This window comes from Hyperoodon ampullatus (assembly GCF_949752795.1).
Source record: "Hyperoodon ampullatus genome assembly, chromosome: 3".
In the NCBI taxonomy this organism is placed as follows: domain Eukaryota; kingdom Metazoa; phylum Chordata; class Mammalia; order Artiodactyla; family Ziphiidae; genus Hyperoodon; species Hyperoodon ampullatus.
In genome coordinates, this window is record NC_136916.1 from 137,191,934 (window position 1) to 137,217,755 (window position 25,822).

The 25,822-nt window shown below is 37.9% G+C and overlaps 1 protein-coding gene across 1 annotated transcript; it reads left to right on the plus strand.

Moving 5' to 3' along the window:
- The first annotated feature begins 740 nt into the window (after nt 1-740).
- Nucleotides 741-24,773, plus strand: PSMA3 (proteasome 20S subunit alpha 3). Its single transcript, XM_079701240.1, has 11 exons — nt 741-834; nt 3,844-3,926; nt 10,914-11,037; nt 13,707-13,808; nt 13,887-13,960; nt 15,973-16,045; nt 17,585-17,650; nt 20,877-20,923; nt 22,767-22,834; nt 24,160-24,224; nt 24,633-24,773. Exons 1-11 carry the CDS (start codon nt 814-816, stop codon nt 24,675-24,677), a joined length of 768 nt encoding a protein of 255 aa, XP_079557366.1. The 5' UTR covers nt 741-813; the 3' UTR covers nt 24,678-24,773.
- Nucleotides 24,774-25,822: the final 1,049 nt, after the last annotated feature.

The following is a 25,822-nucleotide window of genomic DNA, read 5'->3' on the forward strand; positions in this document are numbered from 1 at the left end:
GGTCTAAAATTCAAACTTCCATTCTCTTTTTTTTAACCGCAAGATGCAACTATTTGCCTATTTACTCTTTGTTGCCTATTTCTTCCCACTGAATGTAAATGTCTCCTTCACCGTTTTATCAGCCAGCAGTATTTAACTGAGTACTTGAGACATATAGAGCTCAACAAATAATAGTTAATCAGTCTTGTCCTTAATTCTACTAAATAGAGTCACACTCAAAAAGAGTACTAATGCTTCTGTAAAATTCCGACCTGAGCTTAAAGGTGATACCCAAAAGAGAAAAGTTCCTTCTCTTTTGTTAGAATAGGTGGATGAAGGGGATGCCATCAATATACTGGTTTAGAACCAGGCCGCCAAGGGTGGAGGGAAACCCTCTCCCCTACCGTTTTCTCTGGTCTTTGTAAGAGTATAAGAACATCTCTCTGCTTTGCTCTAACAAAGAATTAGGCAGCGAAAGAGAGGGATAAAAGATAAATAATAATTCCTAGGAAAAGGAATGGCGCAGCTCCTCAAGCCACACGAAAACTTAAAGTTTCTCAACGACCCTCAACACCAAAACCTGACTGTCAGAAGTAAGAAGCAGGATCCTAACCCCACTTTTGCTTCTGCACATGCGCGTTGCCCCACACGCACATCCCCTTCCTTTTCCCACAATCCTCTGTTCCTGGGCTAAGGCCCCAGGAACGAGCCACAGAGAAGGCTGTTGGTGGAAAGAACAGCCAATGAGAGAGCCTGTTACTAGTCTGCGTGCTGCAGTGTAAGGGGATCGCTTTAGACCCTGAAGAACTAGGCTTTCCAGTGGGTTTTAGCGCGATGAGCTCAATCGGCACCGGGGTGAGTTCGTTGTCTCTCGGCGTGATGGTCTAGCATAAGGATTAGCGTGGGAAGGGAACGCGGACGGACTGCGAGGGGTGCGCTGACTCGGGGTGCGCTGGTACTTCCTGGAGGCAGGTGGGCCGCTTCCAGTTGCGTGGTGGACCGGCGGTCTTTCCGACTCTGATTGCTAGGCCCGCGCGCGTCTGCAGTGACCGTGGCTTGAAGCTTCTCAACTCAGGTGTGGCGGGCTTGCCGCGCAGCAGTTAGATTTGGAACCGCTTTGGGTTGCTGAGTCACTTTTCTTTGGTCGCTTAGGGAAACCGAAAGTGGAAACTCGTGGGGCCTGAAATTGTGTGTGAGTGAAGGGTTTGGGCGACAGCCTCTTGAGAACCACTGAGGCAAGGCGGCTTGAGAGTCCAAGGGCTGAGACGCCGCTTTCCAAGGAACCCCTTTGCAGTTCCTGGGGTGCTGCTGCCTCACGGGGATTCTCTGTCTTTCCTTCGAGTGTAGTGATGGACCGCTCTGTATGAGTCCCTGGAGCCTTCTCAGAACTGATAAGAAAAATAGTCTAAAAAGCGGAATCGGAAGAATCCTTTTCATTTTTCCTTTGTCTCGGCTTTTCCTGTACAAATTACTTAACAGCACTATGAGGTGTCCATACCGTTAAGCGTTTAAATGGTTAGCTACGGACTTAACCGCTTCTGACTTTGAAGAGACAGTTCAGGAATTTGGAGTTGGATTTGTTAACTTTTTCGGCCTATTACTTTCCTTTGTCAAACGTACTGCATATATGCAATCTTCTGCATACTCCTTTTATGTATTTCTCCATGTAGAAAATACAGTTTTTGTTTAGAAATATTTATTGGTGGTTTCCACTAGAGGCATTGAATAATGGGTTCTCAGTTCATTTTATACTCCTACTGTGCACAAGACTTTTTATACTCACCATTAGGCCCAAATACTGGTTTTCCGAGTTTGATAATACGCAACTTATACTTGGAATGGTTTAATCCATTCGGTTATGAGATGCTAAGATTGTCATACCGTTTTTGGATTAGTTGATGCTCAGTAATGCCTGTTGTAGCAAATTGACTTTGCAACTACATTAATATTACCCTAGATTAATAGTGTTCTAAAGGGTTCTACAAACCCTTTAAAAATATTTGATAATATAACCAGGTGAGATATTTCGGTATTACAGTGGTAGAGTTAAGGATCTTCATTTAACAAATCAACAAACTGAGACCAGGAAGCACCACTGTTGAAGACTTATCTCCTGTCTTTACTTGTCCCAAGAACTCCGGATATGAAGACCTGTCTTCTTGACATTTCTCTCCACTTGATTAATAGCCATTTCAAATGACATGTCCAAAGTAGATCTCTGGGTTTTCTTTTTCCCTTGCCATTTTGCATCTCCTGCAATTTTCATTTCAGTGAATGGGCGAGTTCTAGTTGCGCAAATGAAAAATAACCTATGATGCACTTTTAATTTCTTTTTCTTTTTCTTTTTTTTTGCGGTACGTGGGCCTCTCACTGTTGCGGCCTCTCCCGTTGCGGAGCACAGGCTCCGGACGCGCAGGCTCAGTGGCCATGGCTCACGGGCCCAGCCGCTCCGCGGCATGTGGGATCCTCCCGGACCGGGGCACGAACCCGTGTCCCCTGCATCGGCAGGCGGACTCTCAACCGCTGCGCCACCAGGGAAGCCCCTAATTTCTTTTTTACTCTACTCCTAGAGCCAATCCATTAGCAAGGTTTTTTTGATTGGACCCTCCAACGATAACACCTTCCATCTCTTTTTCTCTAGTCTAAGACACTACCTTTGGAATAATTAATCTCTGCTTCCACCCTTGTTCCCTCTCTAATTAATTTTCCAGATGAACAACGTTTTAAAAAAATTAGACACAACCTCTCCCCCTTTCCCCCCACAAACTCCAATGACTTTCTGTTGGATTTAGAATAGAAATGTAAACTTCCTACTCCAGCCTAAAAGACTTAACATAGTTTGGCCCTTATATGCCTCTGATATAGTTTACTCTTCTGTTTACCACTTATGGTGCTCAAGATACAGTGGCCTTATTTCTTTTTCTTATTGTGCTCAGCTTATTTCTACCCTAAGGTCTTTTATGCCAAATACCAGGACGCTCCTCCTCCATATCCTAAATGACTAATTACTTGTTATTAATTCTAGCTTAGCCTAAATAACTAAATGTAATTGCCCCAGCAATGCCTTACTTGATCAGGTAGTCTGTGGTAGTCCCTGAGCCTATCACTTCACCCTGTCTTATTTTCATCATAGTACCTTTTCTGATTTACTGCTGTATCTTCAGCTCCTAGATTTGTTTGTGGTCTGATTTTTGAAGATGAAGGACTTCTAGAATGAGTAGTCTTTGTATTTCCTTATAGTGACTAACATATAATAGATGCTTATTAAATGTCTGAATGCTAAATGATGTGTCCAAGGTCCCTTAGTTTCTTTTTTCTTTTTTTTTTTGCGGTACGCGGGCCTCTCATTATTGTGGCCTCTCCCGTTGCGGAGCACAGGCTCCGGACGCGCAGGCTCAGCGGCCATGGCTCATGGGCCCAGCCGCTCTGCGGCATGTGGGATCTTCCCAGACCGGGGCACGAACCCGCGTCCCCTGCATTGGCAGGCGGACTCTCAACCACTGCACCACCAGGGAAGCCCCAAGGTCCCTCAGTTTCTTAGTGCCACAGCTATGAATTAAAATGCTCCAATGCTGTTTTTACCATAGCAGTTTTTTCAGAAATGAGCCATGTCCTGTGTGGGAAAAGTTCTGACTTGATGCAGGACTTGTATCCATTGCTTTTGTAGCAGAAATCTAAAGTGTATAACTTTGTCTTAGCTTCTGTTGCTGCTCTGACATGCTTCCCCTTTCTCTTTAAAGAAAAATCTTTGTTGAGATTTAACACACATTTCTGATGTGTAAGCCATTTAGGAAAAAAAAAAGTGTAAGGTTATTACTGCCAAAGATACATCATTTTAAGCTTATTATTGCCTTTTCCTCCTAGTATGACCTGTCAGCCTCTACATTCTCTCCCGATGGAAGAGTTTTTCAAGTTGAGTATGCTATGAAGGCTGTGGAAAATAGTAGGTAAGAAACATTGTTTTACTTGAAATTAGCATGTTTTAACCAGGTATTAAATGTCTTCTTTTCTATATTTTTGGTAATTAGGGTTTGTTATGTTACTTTGGCACAGAATAATATATGCCCTAAAATAATCTCAATTTATTAGTCATTTTCAGATCTCTCTTTAGGCCACATCTTTCCATGTGCGTATATTTCCAGTTGACTCCAGAATTATCCACTTAGACATTCTGCCAAGTCTCAAATGAAGTGTACAAAACCAAATTCGTCAACATCTTTGCTACACCTTTTTTCCTTTTTCAAATTCCTGATACCTATCATTGTTTTCCGTGGCCATTAGGATTGTGACTTTATTGTCTCATCTTTTATTTACTTGTGTTTTAAATGTCCTGTGCAGTTGGTCACATGATCCTCTCAGCAGGGATGTTTTTTATTTTTCTCTTCTGCTGCCATACTCCAAAAGGTGTAGGATCACTAAGATATTTTCCTGTTGGACTTATTTCCTTCACTCTGTCTTTTTTTGTTTAGAGTAATTCACTAAAATGATTCCTTGCCACCACTATAACATCTTAGTAGAATTACTGGCTTATTGACAAATTCTCTGAGTCTTATATTGAAGAATTTTTGCAATCAGTTATACTTATATGATCATTTTTTTATTTTTTTAATTTAATTTTTTTTTAATACAGCAGGTTCTTATTAGTCATCCATTTTATACACAACAGTGTATACATGTCAATCCCAATCTCCCAATTCATCCCACCACCAGCACCACCCCCTGCCGCTTTCCCCCCTTGGTGTCCGTATGTTTGTTCTCTACATCTGTGTCTCATATATGATCATTTTAAAAAAATCATTTCTAATTGAACATAGTCTGCACAAACTGGTTTCATTTTTAATTTTTTTTAATAGAGTTTGTTTATTTATTTATTTATGGCTGCGTTGGGTCTCTGTTGCTGCGCACAGGCTTTCTCTAGTTGTGGCGAGCGGGGGCTACTCTTCATTGCGGTGCCTGGGCTTCTCATTGCGGTGGCTTCTCTTGTTGCGGAGCACAGGCTCTAGGCGTGCAGGCTTCAGTAGTTGTGGCACAGGGGCTTCAGTAGCTGTTGCTCACGGGCTCAGTAGTTGTGGTGCATGGGCTGAGTTGCTTAGTTGCTCCGCGGCATGTGGGATCTTCCCACGCCAGGGCTCGAACCCGTATCCCCTGCATTGGCAGGCAGATTCTTAACCACTGAGCCACCAGGCAAGCCCCTTTAATTTTTTTTATTGAGGCATAGTTAGTTTACAATGTTGTGTTAGTTTCAAGTGTACAGCTCAGTGATTCAGTTATATATATATATATAAATAATAAGTGTATTTTTGAGTCTAAAGCAGCTTTGGAATGAAATAAAGGACTTAAAAGAAATTTTGTTCATGACGCCTCATTCAGATCTCTCAAAAAAAATTTTTTTAGGCCTACTAAACAAATGGTGTTGGTGTTTGAGCTTGGTGTTTTCATTATAAAGAAAACCTGTGTAGTAGGGAAATGTTTCCAGAATTTTAGAAAAATCCACATGTAGATGTAGTTTTTTCACTTTCTACTAGTATCTTCGATATTTGATTATGGAAGTTTCATGAGGGTAGAGACTGTAACTGGTCTTTGCATGTGCTAGCACGTAGCCCTCAGTAGTTACTGAATAAATAAATGTTCATTTTTTGTTCCATTTTCTGGGTGGTAGAAAGAAGGTATGTGGATTTCTAATGGTTTATGAAATAGTATTTTAAGGTTTTTGAGCAAAAATATATTTTAAGTCTTCTTACAGGATTTGTTAATGAAGCTAGTAGATTCTGTGTTTAAATGTTTTATAGAGATTGTTACTTACAAACTGTCAGTATCTGATAATATAATAGAAGTAAGGCTGTTAAGAATTTTAGGCTGCACTGTATTTGTCGTTGTGTACAAGGCCTGAAAGAGTTCAGAAGAGAGTCAAATTCAAGAAAAAAGTTGATAATAAAAAAAGTTAAAAATTAAAAAAAAATGAAAGCAAATAAGTGTACTGGGAAAACTGGACAGCTACATGTAAAAGAGTGAAACTAAAACATTTTTTCACACCAGACAGAAAAATAAACTCAAAATGGATTAAAGACCTAAAAAAAAAAAAAAAGAAAAAAAGAAGTTGACACATTTTTTTTCCTGTTGGTAAAAGAAGGTAGGCTCACAGGCCAAGGAGCTGGAGAAAGACTTGAGGAAGTCATTGTTTTTCTCTTCCTCCTTTTCATTCTTGCATTTTCATTGGTGTAAAAAACTGGTGGGAGATGTCTTGACTAAGAGAAAAACTGGAGATACATTTTGAAGTCATCTGTAACCCAGAAAATTGAGACTAGCCTGTGAGGGTCTGTGTATCTTAGCAGTTTGTTTTCTATAAAGTATTTCTAAATATGGTTTAAAACAGTTACATTTAAGCAAACTTGAAGAAATATAATTTTTAAAAATGAATGTATTTTTTTCTGCATAAAGAAAAATTACTAGGAAAGTTCCTCTTTTAAAGGGATCTGTGTAACTTGGTATGATGGAATACTGGATGAGGATCAGAAGATGTGAATTTTTCTCCTAGCTGCTGCCTAATAGTAATATTATATAGGTTTCCACTATTCAGTCCTCTGAATGTTACTTTTCTGTCTGTAAAATTGGGATGTGGACATCTAACCTAACTACTTCACATACCTTACCATAAGAATGAAATTTGAAAATGTTTGTTTTGTGGGCACAGAAAGCAGAAAATAGAAAAATTATATATGAATTTTCTTACGAGTCTGGCATATAAACTGATAGTTAGAAAACATTTAACCAAATAATTTGATATGATTATATTCCTGCATTAAAAAGAGATAAATTCTTTTTTAAAAAAATTTTAATTTATTTTATTATTTTTTGGCCGTGCCTGTACAGCATGTCAGATTTTAGTTCTCCAACCAGGGATCAAACCCGTGCCCCCTACAATGGAAGCGTGGAGTCTTAACCACTGGACTGCCAGGGAAGTCCTGGAGATAGAAATTCAGTCTTGGGAATTTAGAAGGCAAATACTTTTGAGTACCTGTTACGTTAAGCATAGGAACTACCAAAACAAATAATTGACGTATAAGTGAATACTTAAAAACATTTTATTAAAAAATATATATCATGATCAAAACTATTTTATAAAAGTATGCTCCTAGCAGGTAATATGCAAAAGGAAAAAAGGGGTAAAATTATAATCTTTCCCTTTAGCCTCATTGAGGAGACAAGATATGAAAGGAAGATTGTGCAACATAACTGAAAGGCTGGATTGTTTGGAACAAAAATGTACACAAAATTTTGGCCTTAGGACCCCTTTATACTTGGAAAAAAAAATCACTGAGGACCTTGAAGAACATTTAATTATGTAGGCTGTAGGTTCTATCAATATTTTTTTTTTTTTTTTTTTTTTTTCTGTGGTACGCGGGCTTCTCACTGCTGTGGCCTCTCCCGTTGCGGAGCACAGGCTCCGGATGCGCAGGCTCAGCGGCCTTGGCGCACGGACCCAGCCGCTCCGCGGCATGTGGGATCCTCCCGGACCGGGGCACGAACCCGTGTCCCCTGCATCGGCAGGCGGACTCTCAACCACTGCGCCACCAGGGAAGCCCGGTTCTATCAATATTTAACATCACCCCAAAGAGCATTTATTTATGCAGGTTATTGGTTCATCAATATTTACCATATTAGAAATTGAAACTGAAAAATTAAAAATACTTATAAATTCATTTAAGTAACAGTAATAAACGCAATTGCATGTTAACAAATAATTTAATTAACATTTATTAAAATATTTGAGTAACATTAATAACTTTTTTTAGAAGATGTTGGGGGTAGGAGTTTATTAATTTATTAATTTATTTTTGCTGTGTTGGGTCTTCATTTCTGTGCAAGGGCTTTCTCTAGTTGTGGCAAGCGGGGGCCACTCACTATCGTGTCCTCTCTTGTTGCGGAGCACAGGCTCCAGACGCGCAGGCTCAGTAGTTGTGGCTCACGGGCCTAGTTGCTCCGCAGCATGTGGGATCCTCCCAGACCAGGGCTCGAACCCGTGTCCCCTGCATTAGCAGGCAGATTCTCAACCACTGTGCCACCAGGGAAGCCCATTAATAACATTTTTAATGCAAATTACTTTTCCAAAACATAGAAAAAAATGTAGTGAGAAGAGTGGCATTGTTTTACATTTTTGTAAATCTCAATAATTAATTGAATCTTTATAAAAGAGAGTCTCATATCTCCTTCTGCTTCAATATGTTGTTACTTTTGTTGGGGCTTGTGAAACAAATCAGGCTTCATGTTGTTTTTTGATACTATACCAAAACTGGACAAATGTTAGTTTCTTAAAGATTAGTTGCAGTGTGGAGTCAGAAAACATAACAATTAACTTTTTCTACTTTTACATTAAAATCTGTTGGGCTCTCTTACACTTGGCATGTTTTACCCGTCGACATTGTGAGTTGGTCATTTGGAAAATATTGGTTCACTGAGTTATAACAGAGCTTCCAAATTAGACATATTTCATTATAAACTATCAGAAACATCACACTTTTTTTTTTTTTTTTTTTGCGGTACGCGGGCCTCTCACTGTTGTGGCCTCTCCTGCTGCGGAGCACAGGCTCTGGACGCACAGGCCCAGCGGCCATGGCCCACGGGCCCAGCCGCTCCGCGGCACATGGGATCCTCCCGGACCGGGACACGGACCCGTGTCCCCGGCATCGGCAGGGAGACTGCCAACCACTGTGCCACCAGGGAAGCCCAGAAACATCACACTTTTTACTATCACCTCCAATCTGTTTATTAAAGTTTTGGGAAGCAGGCAAACTCACAGTGGTGAATGTTTTCTAAAATTCCAATTTATGCTTGAAAACTCAAATTTTATCACTGGCAAGAAAATTTTGTCATTTGTTTATCTTGAAGCAACAGGCTCACTTCGTTCATTTTAGAAAAAAGTCTGCCACATACCTAAGTGGAAATAACCATAGTTATTATTCTTTGATGATAAAAACAGATGTTCCATGAAAAACTTCACAACTCAAAACAGTTTTATCAGTGCTTTTTCCTTTGGGCAACCATTGTATTTTGATGTACAGCAGAAGTACTTTGACTACCTTGCATTTTGTTAGGATAATAAAAAGACAGGTACTCAAGGATTGATACCCAATAAAATTAATTACTGCTTTATCAAGGACATTCTTAACTAAAAATGGCTTTTTTTAAACTGTGAGAGCGTAGCAATGAAGAATACAATGATTAGTAGTTTACTGCTACCATTTGCTGTTACTGCCTTATTTGTGTTAAAGTGCCAGCGGTTTTACCCACCAGTGCTTCTATACCATTGGTGCAAACATGCACACAGTGGAAAAAGGCAAATGATATCTTGGTATTTTTTTTTTTTTAATTTTTTGGCCGTGGCATGTAGGATCTTTTACTTCCCCAACTAGGGATCGAACCTGTGCCCCCTGCAGTGGAAGCATGGAATCTTAACCACTGGACCGCCAGGAAGGTCCCGTCTTTGTATTTTTATGAAAATAATTTTGACCTCACAAACCACACTTTTAGAACTTTTAGTTTAGAAAAAAGAATGTTTTAGATTCTGAAAGGTGAGGAAGATGATGAGTTGGAATAATTGGGAACGGCTACCTGAGGCTATTCAAGTGACTTTGCAAAAGTTTGTGGAAATTTATTTAAATGGGCAGTGGTGAGGAGGAAGTGTATTCTGGTACCCAGGATAACCGCAATAAAGACAGAAAAGCAAAAATGAACATTAAGGTGTTTGAGGGGTGACAGTGAGGTTGAATTTGGTAGAGCACAGGACCTCTATAACAAGAAACTGAATTCGCTAGATGGGCTTTGCAGATTCTTGGGGAGTGCTGAAAGCTGGGCCAAGGAGTTTAAACTTGAAAAGATACCTGAAGTGTGGGGGAAGGAGTGTCTGCAATTCTTTACATATTTGTGCATGTGGCTCAGCTCATTTTTCTCGTTGTTTCTCTTTGTTAAAAGAATTAGAAGATGAAAGTAATTCATGTATTTTCATCTTGAAATGGCAATGTATAATTTCTCCACATTTTACTTCAGATTATTTTTTTATCTACTTTGTTTTAAACAGTTGTACAAAATGTTTATTCTTTTACACTTATTGTAAGCAACACATGGTTATTGCAGAGAAAGCAAAAGAAAGAAAAAGAATTATAATCTTTCCACCGAGAATAGTCACTGGTAACTTTTTAGTTTGTTTGTAGCCTGTCTTTTGTATGCATATAATGTACCATTTTTTAAAAAATAATAAATTAATTTTTTTGGCTGCATTGGGTTTTCGTTGCTGCATGCAGGCTTTCTCTAGTGTGGTCAGCAGGGGCTCCTCTTTGTTGCGGTGCGCGGGCTTCTCATTGCCGTGGCTTCTATTTGTTGTGGAGCACGGCTCTAGGCGCATGGGCTTCAGTAGTTGTGGCACGCGGGCTCAGTAGTTGTGGCTTGCGAGCTCTAGAGCGCAGGCTCAGTAGTTGTGGCGCACAGGCTTAGCTGTTCCGCGGCATGTGGGATCTTCCCCGCCCAGGACTCGGACCCCTGTCCCCTGCATTGGCAGGCGGATTCTTAGCCACTGCGCCACCAGGGAAGCCCTTAAATACCATTTTTAATGCACATGACTTTAGTCGGCATTTGTTGTAAGATGGCTAATATATGCTAGACACTGTGCCATTTGGTACATATTTTGTTGGCATCTTTTTTCACTTACGAATTAATCTTTCCATGTCATGATATGAGATTTTTTTGGTCACATGATTATCTATATGGATCTAATTCATCACATTTTAGACTGTTTGCCCTTTCTAGTTTTCAAATGTATTTATTTTAAAGACTTGATATGCTTTAAGAAACAAATTTGCCGGTTTTTTTTTTTAAACTTGGGTTTACAAAGTTTCTTTTATTTTCAGTTAAAAAAATTGATTTTCTTCTGCTTGTTTCAGTACAGCTATTGGAATCAGATGTAAAGATGGCGTTGTCTTTGGGGTAGAAAAATTAGTCCTTTCTAAACTTTATGAAGAAGGTTCTAACAAACGACTTTTTAATGTTGATCGGCATGTCGGAATGGTAAGGTTACATTTAAAAATGTTCCTTTTTGCCTTGTCCAGTTTCTTGTGAAGTAACTAATTGGAATATATGAAAATGTGATTGTTAAGAACCCATTTAATACTTTAGCATTGAGGCAGAAACAGCAGAGAGCAGCTGTAGAAGTAATCAGAAAGTTACTGGTTTGTGAACAGCTCACTGTCTAAAAGGAAGGTAGCATTCTTATTGTATAACCTGATTGGAGATAGATATGAAAAACCAAGTTGCCTTAAGAAAAGGAGGGGAGGGGGGAGGGGGTGAGAAGTATGGGTTAAAAAGAAATCTTGGTAGCATAGATCAATGAAGGTACATGCTTGAGAGGCAATGAATCTTTGGCTTTTTGTATCCTTTCTGGGGATCACTGTTACACTGAAGATGTTATCAGAAAGAGAAGACCTTTATAGTAAGGTGGAGCATCAGGAAAGGATGTCTGATGAAGGGAAAAGTGAACACATGCTTTCTAGTAGCTTCATAAGCATCACTGTATTTATTTCATGCAGCTGGTATCTTGAGTGACTGCTTTGCACAGTTGCAGGCCAAGACATAGATACATTACTGGTATATACTGAAGTCATCCTATATAGATGTCAGACTTTCTTCAGTAAGAGCAACAATCCAAAAAAAAAGAAAAGAAATGATTTTTAACTTTGCTTACTGAAAAGTCAAGAAAAGAGAACACCTGTGTGCTAGGTACTATGCTAGTTCTTTACATAAATTATCTCATTTAGTCCTGACAACCCAGTGCAAGTAATATTAATCCCATTTTTACAGATGAGAAAAAGACTCACAGGTGGTAAAGAAATATGCTGGGATTCACACTTGGGTCTGCATGGTCTATGTGTTACTCTAGAGACCATTCTGCAGGGTGAGATCCTATAGGACCCACTCATTCTGCTGAAATACCAGTAGCTTTGTTATTTATAAATGAGATGTGTTACAAACACAAAAAGGACTAGCAAAATATAGCCAGTAAACTATAAAGCTACAGATAAATTTTTTTTTTTCTTCTTCAGATATTTTTTTGAACTTGTTTTCTCTCCTGAACAAATTTATTATTGCCAGTGAAACTGGTGTGTTTTCTTGAAACTTGCCAGATTGTAACCTAGCTGGTATGAGGTAGTGAATCCTGCTTTCTTTCACTTAAAAAAACTTTAGATAGGTATATTTTGGAAAAAAATCATATATGCTTATAAGCACTTTAGTGATGGAAAGAATTTTATCATCCTAGAATTTTCACATTTATCCCATTTGTTATTTAAAGCCAGGAAATTGATGGCATTCCTTATAGCTGGAAATTGGCAAAACATTAGGCATTGAACGGGGTTGGAAAAAATGAAGGATTAATGTTCTGTCTCCAAGTGATTTGATAAATTTTTAGACTTTACAGTGGGTTTTATCCAAAGCAATGGAAGATTGTTTAAATGGTGAAAATTACTACCTGGGTATCCTTGTGGATGTTATTCTAAGCAAGAGTTTTCTAACCTGCAAAACTATGGTGGTAATAGTACCTACCTTCATGTATAATTATGTAAAATGCTTATCAGCATGTAATGAATGATCAATAATATGTTAAGGATTTTCCTCATTATTACTACTACTAGGTAGCAGTAGAAAAAACGGCTATTAAAAATTTTGATAGTACTTATTTTTAAATTTTGCAAATCTTCTGTGCCACTGGTTCCCAGTACCCATAAGTGTTTCAGTAGTTTTTTCTGTTTTCATAGCTTCCCTAGACCAAAAGAAATACCCAGTGGTTCTGTTTATTATATATGTAGGTCTAAACAACTAAGTGGTTGTGTCCTTAAAACTTAGTAGCTGTAAAAACAAAACAAAAACAAACTCACCACATACAGCAAAAGAAAAATATTTTAATTTTTAAACAGTCACAGTTAACTAATGTGTACTGCACAACTTCTTAAACTTTGGAATTGGATTAGATGCCGCCCCCCACCTCCACCCCGTTTCCTGTGCCACATTGTTTTTTGCACAGTACTTATTTTATATCACGGCAACCCAGCTTTTCAACGAGCGGATGGCAGTAAAAGGAATGTAGAATGATCTAATGTTGAAACCGTTAACTACTTCAACATATGTTTCCCCCAAACTTAAAATGCCCCACAACTCTGAGTTCACTATAGTGCCCTGGGATGTCTCAGCACGTGGTTTGGTAATTGCAGTTCTAAGCCACCGGATTTGTGGTTTGTCATGTTTTGGTTTGGCATTACAATTTATTAGTAAGCTGAAAAAGGAATTTGAGGTCGTGCCTTTTAGATGAAAACTTTTAATAACTTTTTGAACACAGAATGGCTTTAAATAAAGGATCAGTTCTAACCAAAACGAATGGTTATATTCTTCTCTGTTGTTGTTTTGTTCTTTATAATGAAGTGGCGAATGGGGAGACATGGAGGTTTTTCTGAATGTGATCAATGGACAAAACAACGTAGTCACACTTGGGAAATTTCCAAATTGTAATCCCGTACTCAAGCATCAAAATGCCAGAATGCCTTGTAAAGAAAGACCTTTAAGCCAAACAGATTTATTCTAATGGTGATACTTGTTAAAAATATCAAGTAAGCCTGTAATAATTACATCCTTTCCTTGATTTGTGATAGGAATGTTATCTACTGAATTGGTACTTTTTTTTCTTTCAGGCAGTAGCAGGTTTGTTGGCAGATGCTCGTTCTTTAGCAGACATTGCGAGAGAAGAGGCTTCCAACTTTAGATCTAACTTTGGATATAACATTCCACTAAAAGTAAGCTGATAACATGTTGAAGAGCCTTTGGAACAGAAAGAGAAGAGTATTAATAAGCTCTTCTGTTTTTCCCCACAGCATCTTGCAGACAGAGTGGCCATGTATGTACATGCCTATACACTCTACAGTGCTGTTAGACCTTTTGGCTGCAGGTATGAAATTTATTGAGATATTCAGTGATATCTGTACTGTAGGTATTTGTTTTCTCAGAATCTAATTAGCCTTTTATACCCTTAAAAAATGAAGTATCATCAAGAAGTATTAGGGCAGTGATTAAATAAAATGATGTACATAAAAATAAAAACTGAAAAATGAAAGACTATGCAGATTTGGACAGGATAGAACAGAGAACTCATAGTAATATTTTAATCTAATTATAATTCTCTGGAGGAAGGTGGTCAAAAGGTATATAAACTTTTTTAAAAATAAACTTATTTTTGGCTGCATTGGGTCTTCGTTGCTGTGCACGGGCTTTCTCTAGTTGCAGCGAGAGGGGGCTACTCTTCGTTGCAGTGCACGGGCTTCTCATTGCGGTGGCTTGTCTTTGTTGTGGAGCACGGGCTCTAGGCATGTGGGCTTCAGTAGTTGTGGCTCACAGGCTCTAGAGTACAGGCTCAGTAGTTGTGGTGCACGGGCTTAGTTGCTGCTCTGTGGCATGTGGGATCTTCCAGGACCAGCACTCAAACCCATGTCCCCTGCATTGGCAGGCGGATTCCCAACCAGTGCCCCACCAGGTTAAGTCCCAAAAGGTATATAAACTTTTAAAGTTTAAGATAAGTAAGTACTAGGGATATAATGTACAACATGATGACTATAGTTAACACTGATGTGTGATAAAAAGGAAAATTTTTAATATAGTAGATCCCTTAGAGTTCTCAACAAAAGGAGGCAGTTATTTTTCTTTTAATTGTATCTGTATGAGATGATGCATGTTAACTAAACCTGTTGTGCTAATCATTTCACAGTGTATGTAAATCAGACCATCATGCTGTGCACCTTACATTTATATAGCGATGTATGTCAATTATTTCCCAATAAAACTGGGGGAAAAATTCTCTGGAACTAAACCTAAACATTTTCAGGAAATGGCAAACTGATTTTAAATATATTCCATGTTGTTACTATTTAGTAGCCAATTATACTGACACTTCAGTTTTCTCATTAGTTTCCATCTGATATACTTTAAGCAATAGGTCAGATGTTCTTAAATGGGATGTGGCTGTTACAATATTCTGCACATGAAATGATAAGGCTGGTTTCTTTTCTACTTGTAATTTCAAAAAATCAGTAATTCATATGATTTTTAATACCCTAATTTTAATTTGCTGAGCATAAAAAAATGCATTGAACCAATTTTCCTGCAATTTTTATTGCAGGAAAATAAATGGAGGAATACCGGGGAATAGCCAGAAAAGAATGAAGGGTGGAACAAGAGTTTTAGGTAGTTTCAATGTATTCACATCAGGAATTTTGTCCCCTTGGCTTTTTCATGTTTATTCCTTTAGCTGTTGGGCCCCCTTATTACTTGTCCATCTATCAGTACTCCTTTCTCTCCACTGCTATCCTCTCAGGAAAGTTTCATCAGAAAGTTTAATACTAAACAAAGGCACATGAATTTTGAGAAGTTTTCAAGTATATACTAGTTTTTATCCAAACCACACTATCAAAGTGCTTACTATGAGTTATATGGATATTAGTAAATGTTTGTCTTAGAAAGTACAATTGCATTTTTATCACAGTACTTTATTTTTTAAATTTTATTTATTTTTTATAAATTTATTTTTGGCTGCATTGGGTCTTTGTTGCTGCGTGCGGGCTTTCTGTAGTTACGGCGAGCGGGGGCTGCTCTGCGTTGCGGTTCGCAGGCTTCTTATTGCAGTGGCTTCTCTTGTTGCAGAGCACGGGCTCTAGGTGCCTGGGCTTAAGTAGTTGTGGCTTGCAGGCTCTAGAGTGCAGGCTCAGTAGTTGTGGTGCATGGGCTTAGTTGCTTAGTTGCTCCGCAGCATGTGGGATCTTCCCAGACCAGGGCTTGAACCTGGGTCCCCTGCATTGGCAGGCGGATTCTTAACCACTGTGCCACCAGAGAAGCCCTATCACTGTACTTTTTGATACTTTTCTGGTATTAAGAACCATGGTTTAAAATTACTAATTTACTTTTATGTAGTTTCATGTTAGGGTCTTACGGTGTGAATGATGGTGCACAACTCTACATGATTGACCCATCGGGTGTTTCATATGTGAGTAGTTTTGAATCATCTGAAATTCTATTTCTGGTTTAATGGTCTCTCTTTAGCACTTAAATCATGTATTTGGATTATGTGAGGTTTCTTTAATATTCATTCAAGGAAGGTAACATTTTTTCTTGTTTTAACATTAATGACAATAACCTATGGATATGAGGCAGAGCAAAGATCTGTGGCTTTTTTTGGTTTGTTTTCTGGCCGAGCCATGCCACATGCAGGATCTTAGTTCACCCAGCAGGGATCGCCCCCTGCATTGGGAGTGTGGAGTCTTAACCACTGGACCATCAGGGAAGTCCCAGATTTGTGGCTTTAAATATGCTATTATAGAAACTGCATAGTGAACATAAAATATTGAATATGTGCTATTTCCTTTATTACTACAATATTAGCAGTATCTTAAAAATGAATGTAATGCTGTCCCTTTTCTTTTTTTTTTTTGCGGTACGCGGGCCTCTCACTGTTGTGGCCTCTCCCATTGAGGAGCACAGGCTCCGGACTCGCAGGCTCAGCGGCCATGGCTCACGGGCCCAGCCGCTCCGCGGCATGTGGGATCTTCCCGGACTGGGGCACGAACCTGTGTCCCCTACATCGGCAGGCGGACTCTCAACCACTGCGCCACCAGGGAAGCCCAATGCCGTCCCTTTTGAAGTTTTGTTTTTGTTGGGGTTTTTTTGGCTGTGCCACACGGCTTGTGGGATCTTAGTTTCCCACCCGGGGATCTAACCCAGGTCCATGGCAGTGAAAGCCTGTGTCCTAACCACTGCACCACCAGGGAATTCCCCAATTCCCTTTTTAAAAAGGATTTCAAGTGGGATTTCTTGGACCTTTCTCTAATTACCTTTTCTTAAGTGTCTTCTGAGATTTTTATGGTTTTTATTATACTCATTAAAAAAAATGAAGGCTCTTTATGTTTTGTCATTATACACTGGTTACACAAGTAAAAAAAACCTTTACAGTATAAATTAGGGGATTCCCTGGCTGTCCAGTGGTTAGGACTCCGTGCTCTCACTGCTGAGGCCCCAGGTTCAGTCCCTGGTTGGGAAACTAAAACCCCACAAGTCGTGCTGGTGTGGCAAAAAAAAAAAAAAAAAAAAAAAGTATATACACACACACACACACATAATTCATATGTATATATTTTAAAAAGGCTTATTTAACTCTTAGGAATTATTTCTTTCTCTCAAATAACTTCATTTCCATTGTCAGAATGCTAAAATTTTTTCTATTCCTGTCCTCAGAAATGCTTCTAGTTCATGAAGTGTATACATATAATGACGTAATTTGTTTTTCTTTGGATATACTTCTTGAAAATAATACAGATTATTCTAGATTTAAGTTAGATATTTTAATTTTTTTGAGTCCCTTGGTGGTCATTAAAATGTCTCTTGACTATATTTCTCCAGATGTGCTTTTGAATGTCATTTAACAACCTTTCATTAACCTTTAAATAAAAACAGTAGTCATTAATGACTTATGATAGTATATTAATTTAATAATACGTATGTATTTTTCGTGTATGTTCTTTTTAAATAGGGTTATTGGGGCTGTGCCATTGGCAAAGCCAGACAAGCTGCAAAGACAGAAATCGAAAAGCTTCAGGTAATACATACATATTTACTGCTTGAAATTTTGCTATAGCATTATCCTCACGTCGTGAAGTTTTATCACCACAAACTAAACCTTTTACTCCAAGTGTCGTTTGCCATTTTGAGTAGAGCTTTCTGAAGCTGCTAGCTAGGTGGCTGAGTAGGAAAGCTGGTAGCATATTACCTGTAGAGTTGGGTCATGGATCCCTTTATGATTTTGGTGGCTGCTTAATCCAAAGAAAATACAAACAAATCTTCATATAATGTCACAAAATCCTTGAAGCCCATTCATGGAGCCCTGTGACCCTTAGGCTGAGAACTTTGCTCTTACTGTATCATTTCTTCCATCTGGAGAACAGCTTTTGTCTGTGGAAGTCTTACACATTAAGAGTCTGTGCTCCTTTGCTTCTCTTTCCTTTTTGTTCCTAGCTAAATAGGGCATGGGAACCCATCATCTGTTAGTGTGAAAAAAGTTTCTTAAAAATTTGCTGGCTTTCCTTTTAGCCATAAATGATCAACTTAATATTGAAACAGTACCCACCAACTCTTCATTGTTTATCAGAAACTTCCCTAAAAGACAGGTGTATGGGGGCTTCCCTGGTGGGGCAGTGGTTGAGAGTCCGCCTGCCGATGCAGGGGATGCGGGTTCGTGCTCAGGTCCGGGAAGATCCCACGTGCAGTGGAGCGGCTGGGCCCGTGAGCCATGGCCGCTGAGCCTGCGCGTCCGGAGCCTGTGCTCCGCAACGGGAGAGGCCACAGCAGTGAGAGGCCCGCATACTGCAAAAAGAAAAAAAAAAAAAGACAGGCGTATGATTCATCAACATTTTGGTAAATTACAGTGAGAAAAAATTTTATATACATTTAAATATTAATGCTGTACTGGAGCCTTGCTCAACTAATTAACTTATTCAGCTTATTTAAGGCTAGGTCCTAGAAAACATTTTTTTAGTGCTTGGAATTTAATGCCAAGTTCTAGACCTATAAAAGCCTAATTTATGTTTGGTATTTTAGTACTGATAAAATTGACAAAAGGACTTTAGAGATCACTTAGTCCAAGTCCAGCCCTGGGTTAAACACACTGGCTAGAGTCATAGAATATTGCTTATGAACAATTCACAGACCTAGTAACTCTTAGACCAGTGTTCTTTTCCATTATATACTCCCTGGTTTGTGCTAAGTTCCTGTCTTCTACTCTCTTCTCTTTGGCTTTCATCTCTCCTTAGTATTACATGGAAATTTGAAACTAGAGTGTTTAGTACGATTATCCTTTTGTCCTCTGTGGTTAAATCCTAGCAAGGAATGGGAATACTAACAAATCGTACCTAAGAATTGAGAACGATTACTTCTATTGAGGAACATGTACACTTAATGATGAAAACATATGCTCTAAATCAGAGGTTAGCAAACTGGCCCACTGCCTGCATTTTTTGTTTTTTAAAGTGAAGTATAGTTTATTTACAATGTTGTGCTAATTTCTGCTGTACAGCAAAGTGATTCAGTTATACAAATACATACATTCTTTTTTTATATTCTTTTCTATTATGGTTTATCATAGGATATTGAATATAGTTCCTTGTGCTGTACAGCAGAACCTTGTTTATCCACTCTGTATATAATAGTTACATCTGCCAACCCCAACCTCCCACTCCATCCCTACCCCAGTCCCCTTCCCCTTGGTAACCACAGCTCTGTTCTCTGTGTCTGAGTCTGTTTTTGTTTCACAGGTAAGTTCATTTGTGTCATATTTTAGATTGCATATAAGTGATGTCATATGGTTGTCTTTCTCTGACTTAACTTCACTTTGTATAATCTCTAGTTGCATTGCTTTTTAAAGTTTTATTGAAACCCAGCCATATTCAGTCTCTGGCTTTTGCTCTAGTACAACAGTGGAGTTTAGTTGGTGAAGGGGACCAAAGACCATATCCCAATAAGTCTACTAAAATATTTACTACTTGGCTCTTTACAAAAAGAGTTTGCCAACCCTGGATTACTCTGGTCTGCTTTTCTGCTTGTGTTCTGTTTTACCAAGAATATAATTTTATGAAATAAACTTTACCAACATATGTAAAAATATTTTTGACATTTAAGATGTATCTTTTCAAGTTTGTTTGCCTTTGTATGTTACAATTAATATACTAAATATAGAACTTAACTTGTAAGGGCAAAAGTATGAATATTGGTATTTTCCTTTTCTTCGCTCCCAGTTTTAACATGAAAAAAATTAATCATCAGAAAAGATACTGTACAACAAAAATCTCCATCTAGATTGAGTGAACAGTTGTTATTTTCCAATATTTTACCTATTTGTATGAGCTGGGGCATCAAGATTTCTAAATATAAAAAAATACCAAAAATAAATAATAAGCCTAGATATACAGTAATTGAATCACCTCAAGTCTGGACTGCTGTATGACTATTCATTATTTTTCGCCATTTTCCATCCTCCTCCACATATCCAGAATATGAACACCAGTTTGCTCTTTTTTTGTTTGATTTTGTCAATTGTGTTCAGAAACACATATACCTAAAAAAACTTTTGCATTGGTTACTTCCAGTACCTATAGTACAGCAGACTTTTCTGCTGGGCATTTAAGGGCTGTTTTTCTACCCTGATTTCCAAATGTTCACTTTTGCTTTGTGCAGTTCATTTATCTTCCTCAAAATCAAATCAAATCCAACTATGTTCTAAGACTCCACTCAGATCTTGGTTCTTCAAAGCTTTCCCTGACATTTTGCATTTTTGTCTTGAACAGTTTCATGAGGGACAATTTATTTCACTCCTTCATCCCCCTCTAGAATATAGAAGGTATTCATGGTTTGTTTGCATTTTATTATCCTGAATTGGCTATAAAGAAGAAAAGAAAAAACATTTCTTTGCTAATGTTTTAAATGTCGGGGCTGCCTGTGAATAAATTCATAAAGGAATCTAGATTTCTATAAACTTTAATATTTTTCCCAAAATTAGTGGTGCCCAAGGGTTGTCCAGAGTATGTTTTGGCATGATCATTAAAAAACATTACACTGTGAATAAAAACTTTGGTTCTGGTCTTTTTGTATTTCAGGTTTTTGATTCTGGTCTTTTTGTATTTCAGGTTATTTTCCTTGGTTTTATATGAGAATCTATCTCAAGAGCATGGGGTTACTGATAAAAGTTGTAGAAAGAATCTGAAAAGTTACACAAGTGGAAAGCACTCTTCTTTGAATCATAACATAATGAATATATATTTTATTTTCTGTAGATGAAAGAAATGACCTGCTGTGATGTTGTTAAAGAAGTTGCAAAAATGTAAGTTGAAATTTTCCTTAGCATTGACAGAAATATTTCACTTGACCTTACCTTATACATTAATCGTAAGAGGCCGTTTTGTTTGGAAATAACTTGTTGCATAAGTTTTAGAAGGTGAATCCAACATTCTCAGAAGGCTCATTAAGGAGAATATCCATATTTCAAGAGACAATGAATAGGATGGGGAAAAATAGCTTTTGACAAAATATACTCCTGTTCAGGTGACAGAATTCAAGAATAGGAGAATATAGTGAACCTCTAGGGACTTCATTTGATAGCTCCCGACTTCTTAAATCTCAGAAGTCCCAATAATATTAACCTTAGCTTACAACTTTAAGGTCTACAGCTAAAGTTGTAACAAGATAAGAGCCATGTTTCAAAACATCTAGAAATCGCTGAAGAAAGCCTGAAGTAGTTCATATTACAGTAATAGTAAGCAACAACAAAGCCAGTAAAAAAGCTCAGTGAACATGCTTCAAAGTCCATGATTTTTTTTACATCAAAGAATGCAGGCATTTGGTATTTCAAAAAATCTAATAAAATGCTGGTGTTGCAGCCAACTTTTCAGAGTTAAAAGTAATAAATGTAATATTCCAGAGAATTCACAGAGAATTCTAACTATTCCACATTAGAACTACATGAACATGGTCTAGTCAGCATTTTGGGCACGTGTCTCAGGTTTTACATCTAATAACACATGCAAGGAAAAAAAAGTCTTGGAGGGCTCTATTATATGATAATAAATATACTATTTGAATGGTACCCTTAATCTCTATACTGATGGTTGTAGCAAAGTATTAAAATCACAAGTGTTTTATAATTTTGTACTAATGGTCCACCACTCCTGCTACCCTCACTTCCCACCCCCCACCCCCCTTTACCATGAGACCCTTCCCCCCTTTCCAGTTGTGAAGCAGCAGAATCCATTCCATTCTATGACTTTCAGTTAATAACAACCTAGGGGACACTGGCAACTAACATATAATAGAACTAGTTAAAAAGTGAATAATCCTTATTGAATTGCACAGCAATTTAACATGGTAACTCAATTTCCTTCACTGAGAAGTCTTCTGGAAATCAGTTCTTCCCACACCTTTTATGTTTAGATATAACACTAGACTCTACTTTGTTCCGTGTAGGAAAGCCATCCCTTTATCTTTTAATAAAATGGAGCACTATGCTTCTTTTACTTAGTTCTAGCAATTTGAAGGTGCTTTCTCAAAGCAAGGCTTTAGGGATACTCTCCAAATTACTTTTGTTACTTTGTTGTGTAAGATGGTGGAAAGTATAAAATAAGAAAGTTTTGCTCTTAGTTTTTACTTCTACCTTAATATGTTGTGTGACAGTGCCTCCTTGTTGGCAGCAATTTGTCATGTACTGTTTGAAGGCCAGGTTAAGGGACATACCTTAAGGGGTTTAAAAATATTCCTGCCAAGAAGGTGCAGAACGAAGAGACCACTAATTGTAAACTAATGAATTAGTTTTTTTAAAAAATCAGTTAATGAATAGAAACAAATATATACTTAAATGGCACACAGGGAATGTTGGCCTTTTCCCATTTGAATATGTTCCTTAGGAGGTATCCTTCAGGTATGTCTCTAAAGAATGTATCAAAATAAACAACTTGGGTTGTAAAGGTGTAAGGTATATTGAATCCTTTGTAGTGAGTGTTTAATTTTTTAAATCAGTCCTAGTGTAATTTTCATAATAGACTGTATATAATGTGTGTGTATCATTTTATAGATACGTATATCAGGGATGACTGTTCTAATTTGCTGAGCTGGGCGCATGAACTATGTATGTAGATGACCAAATGAATGTTAACATCCTCTTTCTGTTCTAGAATTTACATAGTACATGATGAAGTTAAGGATAAAGCCTTTGAACTAGAGCTCAGCTGGGTTGGTGAAAGTAAGTTATTTTTCTACATTTATTTGCTCTCAGAGTCATCTGTACCAAACCTAATGTACTACTGGGTGCCTTATTTTCAAAAAAAATTAGTAATGGTGTATACACATATAAGAGTATACAAATAACAAATGAATTGATAACTGTCACAACATGGATACATTCATGTAAATACTGCTTTGGTCAACAAGTAGACCAGCCCCCCAGATCACCCCTTAGGCTTCTCCCCAGAGGTAACCACTATCCTGAATTCTAACACCATAGTTCTTGGCCTGTTGTTGAATTTTATATAAATGGAATTAGACATTATGGATTCTTTTGTTCATTTCTTTTCACAAAATTATATTTGTGTAAATCAGTTGTGTTGTTACGTACAGTAGTATTTTTGTTCATTTGGCTTGCTGTACAGTGTTCTGTTGTCTGAAAATAACACTTTATTCATCTCATCTTCTATTGTTACACCGTTAGGCACTTTCCAGTGTTTGTTTACTGTAAAATGAACAGTGCAGCTGTGGACATCTTGTACATCTATTGTGGTACACATATGTAGTAGCATTTTAGAAATATATGTTAAGAGTGGAATTGCTGGGTCATGAAATAGGCACACATTAAACTGCAATATTGGCCACAATGTGTTCTGACCACTGGATGCCCTTCTAATACAAACAGAGCCAGAACAAATTTAGGAGGTACTCTCTTTTTGAAGGAAAAGCTCTGCTTAATAATTGACTAAAGTTGTGAGTAGTTCGTTTACTTTTTTTGAAACATCCATTGCATACTTTTTTTTTTTTTTTTTTTTTTTTGGCGGTACGCGGGCCTCTCACTGTTGTGGCCTCTCCCGTTGCGGAGCACAGGCTCCGGACGCGCAGGCTCAGCGGCCATGGCTCACGGGCCCAGCCCCTCCGCGACATGCGGGATCCTCCCGGACCGGGGCACGAACCCGTGTCCCCTGCATCGGCAGGCGGAATCTCAACCACTGCGACACCAGGGAAGCCCCATTGCATATTTTAAAAAAGAATTACTGGGAAATCACCATTTTTCTTTCTAGTATGGCAACTGTAGGGCTTCAAGGACAGCTTTTAAAATCTAACCATGCTGTGAATGAATGCTCAGGACTTAACAGCATCAGGATAAATCTTAGCATAATGTATTCTTTATTATAAGAGCTAAATTTGGGCAGATTTAATATATTATGTAGGGAAAACACACAAAGATGAGTTCAAAGAATCTGGTATTACACTTGTAGATTGGCTAGATTATATGGTATTTGCAAATCACAATTACAGTCCTCGTTTTTAATTCATTTAAATATATGGCTTAATTTACAGTAACTAACGGAAGACATGAAATTGTTCCAAAAGATATAAGGGAAGAGGCAGAGAAATATGCCAAGGTAAGCCACAGCATGAAAACGATTCTAGCTGAAGATACGGAGATACGTTGAATTCTATTAAATAACCCTTAAGAGTTGAGCTGAACTAAAGGATGAAAACTTTCTAGGTTATCCTCAATGGGGATAAAGTTGCCCTGGTTCCAAAAAATTTTTTTGTGTGCTTGTGAAAATGGCAAAGTTTTTTCAGGACATTTAATGCTTTCATACTGTGTGTATCCTATCAAGAATATAGTCATTGATTGTTACAGCAAGATGTACTTAGTTACCCGTTTCTTTACTTGAATGTCTTATTCTAAACCAGTGTTCATTTTCACTTACAAAGAATTTTAATGACAAGTGCTTAATAATTAGATTCAGGCTGTTATAGCAATGCTAAAAATTGAGTTTAAACACTTTTCTCTTTAACAGGAATCTTTGAAGGAAGAAGACGAGTCAGATGATGATAACATGTAACATTTACTTCATTTACTTCTATTTAATAACTGTTTAGCCCTTTGGATTAATACATACCCACTGACCAACTTTCATTAAATTTTTGTCTTGTAAGGACTGAAGTTTGGTTAATATCTGCTTGACAAAATTGGTGGGGGTAGCTGAGCACATATTTATTCAGCATTAGGATGTTGCTTTATGCCTGTTGTAAAATTCCTTAGTTAAAATACTGCAGACAGATGCGTTGGAATCAGATTAATTCAAAACTCCATTTCTTCACTCATCTATAACCTAAAGATCATATCCTGCTGGGCTGTTGTGCAAAAAGTACCTAACAACTTTGTAGGCAATTGATGCCACTGCCCAGTTTTGTATTTAGTGAGATGATTGTTGGTCATCAGACACTTAACCTTTAGAATTTTTTTTTTTTTTTACTTTGAGGAGTGGATTTAAGGATTCACAAAGTCCCTATCCTGTCACTTAAAGAATTTCTTCATCTGTAAAGTTGAAATAAAAATACCCACATTTTATGCTTAAAAATAAATTAGAATACATGTGGAAACAGAACTGATACTGAGTGGAAAAATGAGTATTGGAAGAAACAGTCTGAACTCAGGCCAAGCATGCCAGGTATACACACACCCTTTATTGGCCTCATGCCAGTATCACTCCCTTCAACTGTCATGCTTTCCTGAGGTCACTGAGTTTAGCAGCAGGGTGTTGCCGGACTTTGAGCATCTGTATAGTTTAAACAGCAAATCATTATACCAGAATACTTAACTACTATACAAACAACTCCAGACCAGTATCTCATTACCATGGCTGCCTTTATGTAAAATTACCTGCTACATCTTACAACTCATATATTTAACTCAGAATGACACCAGTGGCCTTGGGCAGACACCTAAACAACTTAAGCTGGATGGATAATAAGCTGAGTATCCCTAAGCCAATCTGACCATTCTATACTTTTCCAACTTCCAAAGTATGAATGGCACATGAATCTTCTATTTTCATTGTACTGTGTGTACCTCTGTTCTTAAATTCACATTGGAATAGCTAATAATCCTCTTTAAAAGAACAGACAATGGTTCTAAAGAAACTTAAATCTGAGCAGCTAAGCCACCTCAAAAACATTTATCAGATAAATATAAAACTAAGCTTCT

Coding starts and splice junctions, on each gene's coding strand:
- PSMA3 (XM_079701240.1), top strand. CDS start 814: ATGAGCTCAATCGGCACCGGG. Junction 13,961..15,972: donor GTTAGACCTTTTGGCTGCAG/GTATGAAATTTA, acceptor ACTTTTATGTAG/TTTCATGTTAGGGTCTTACG. Junction 22,835..24,159: donor GCTCAGCTGGGTTGGTGAAA/GTAAGTTATTTT, acceptor CTTAATTTACAG/TAACTAACGGAAGACATGAA.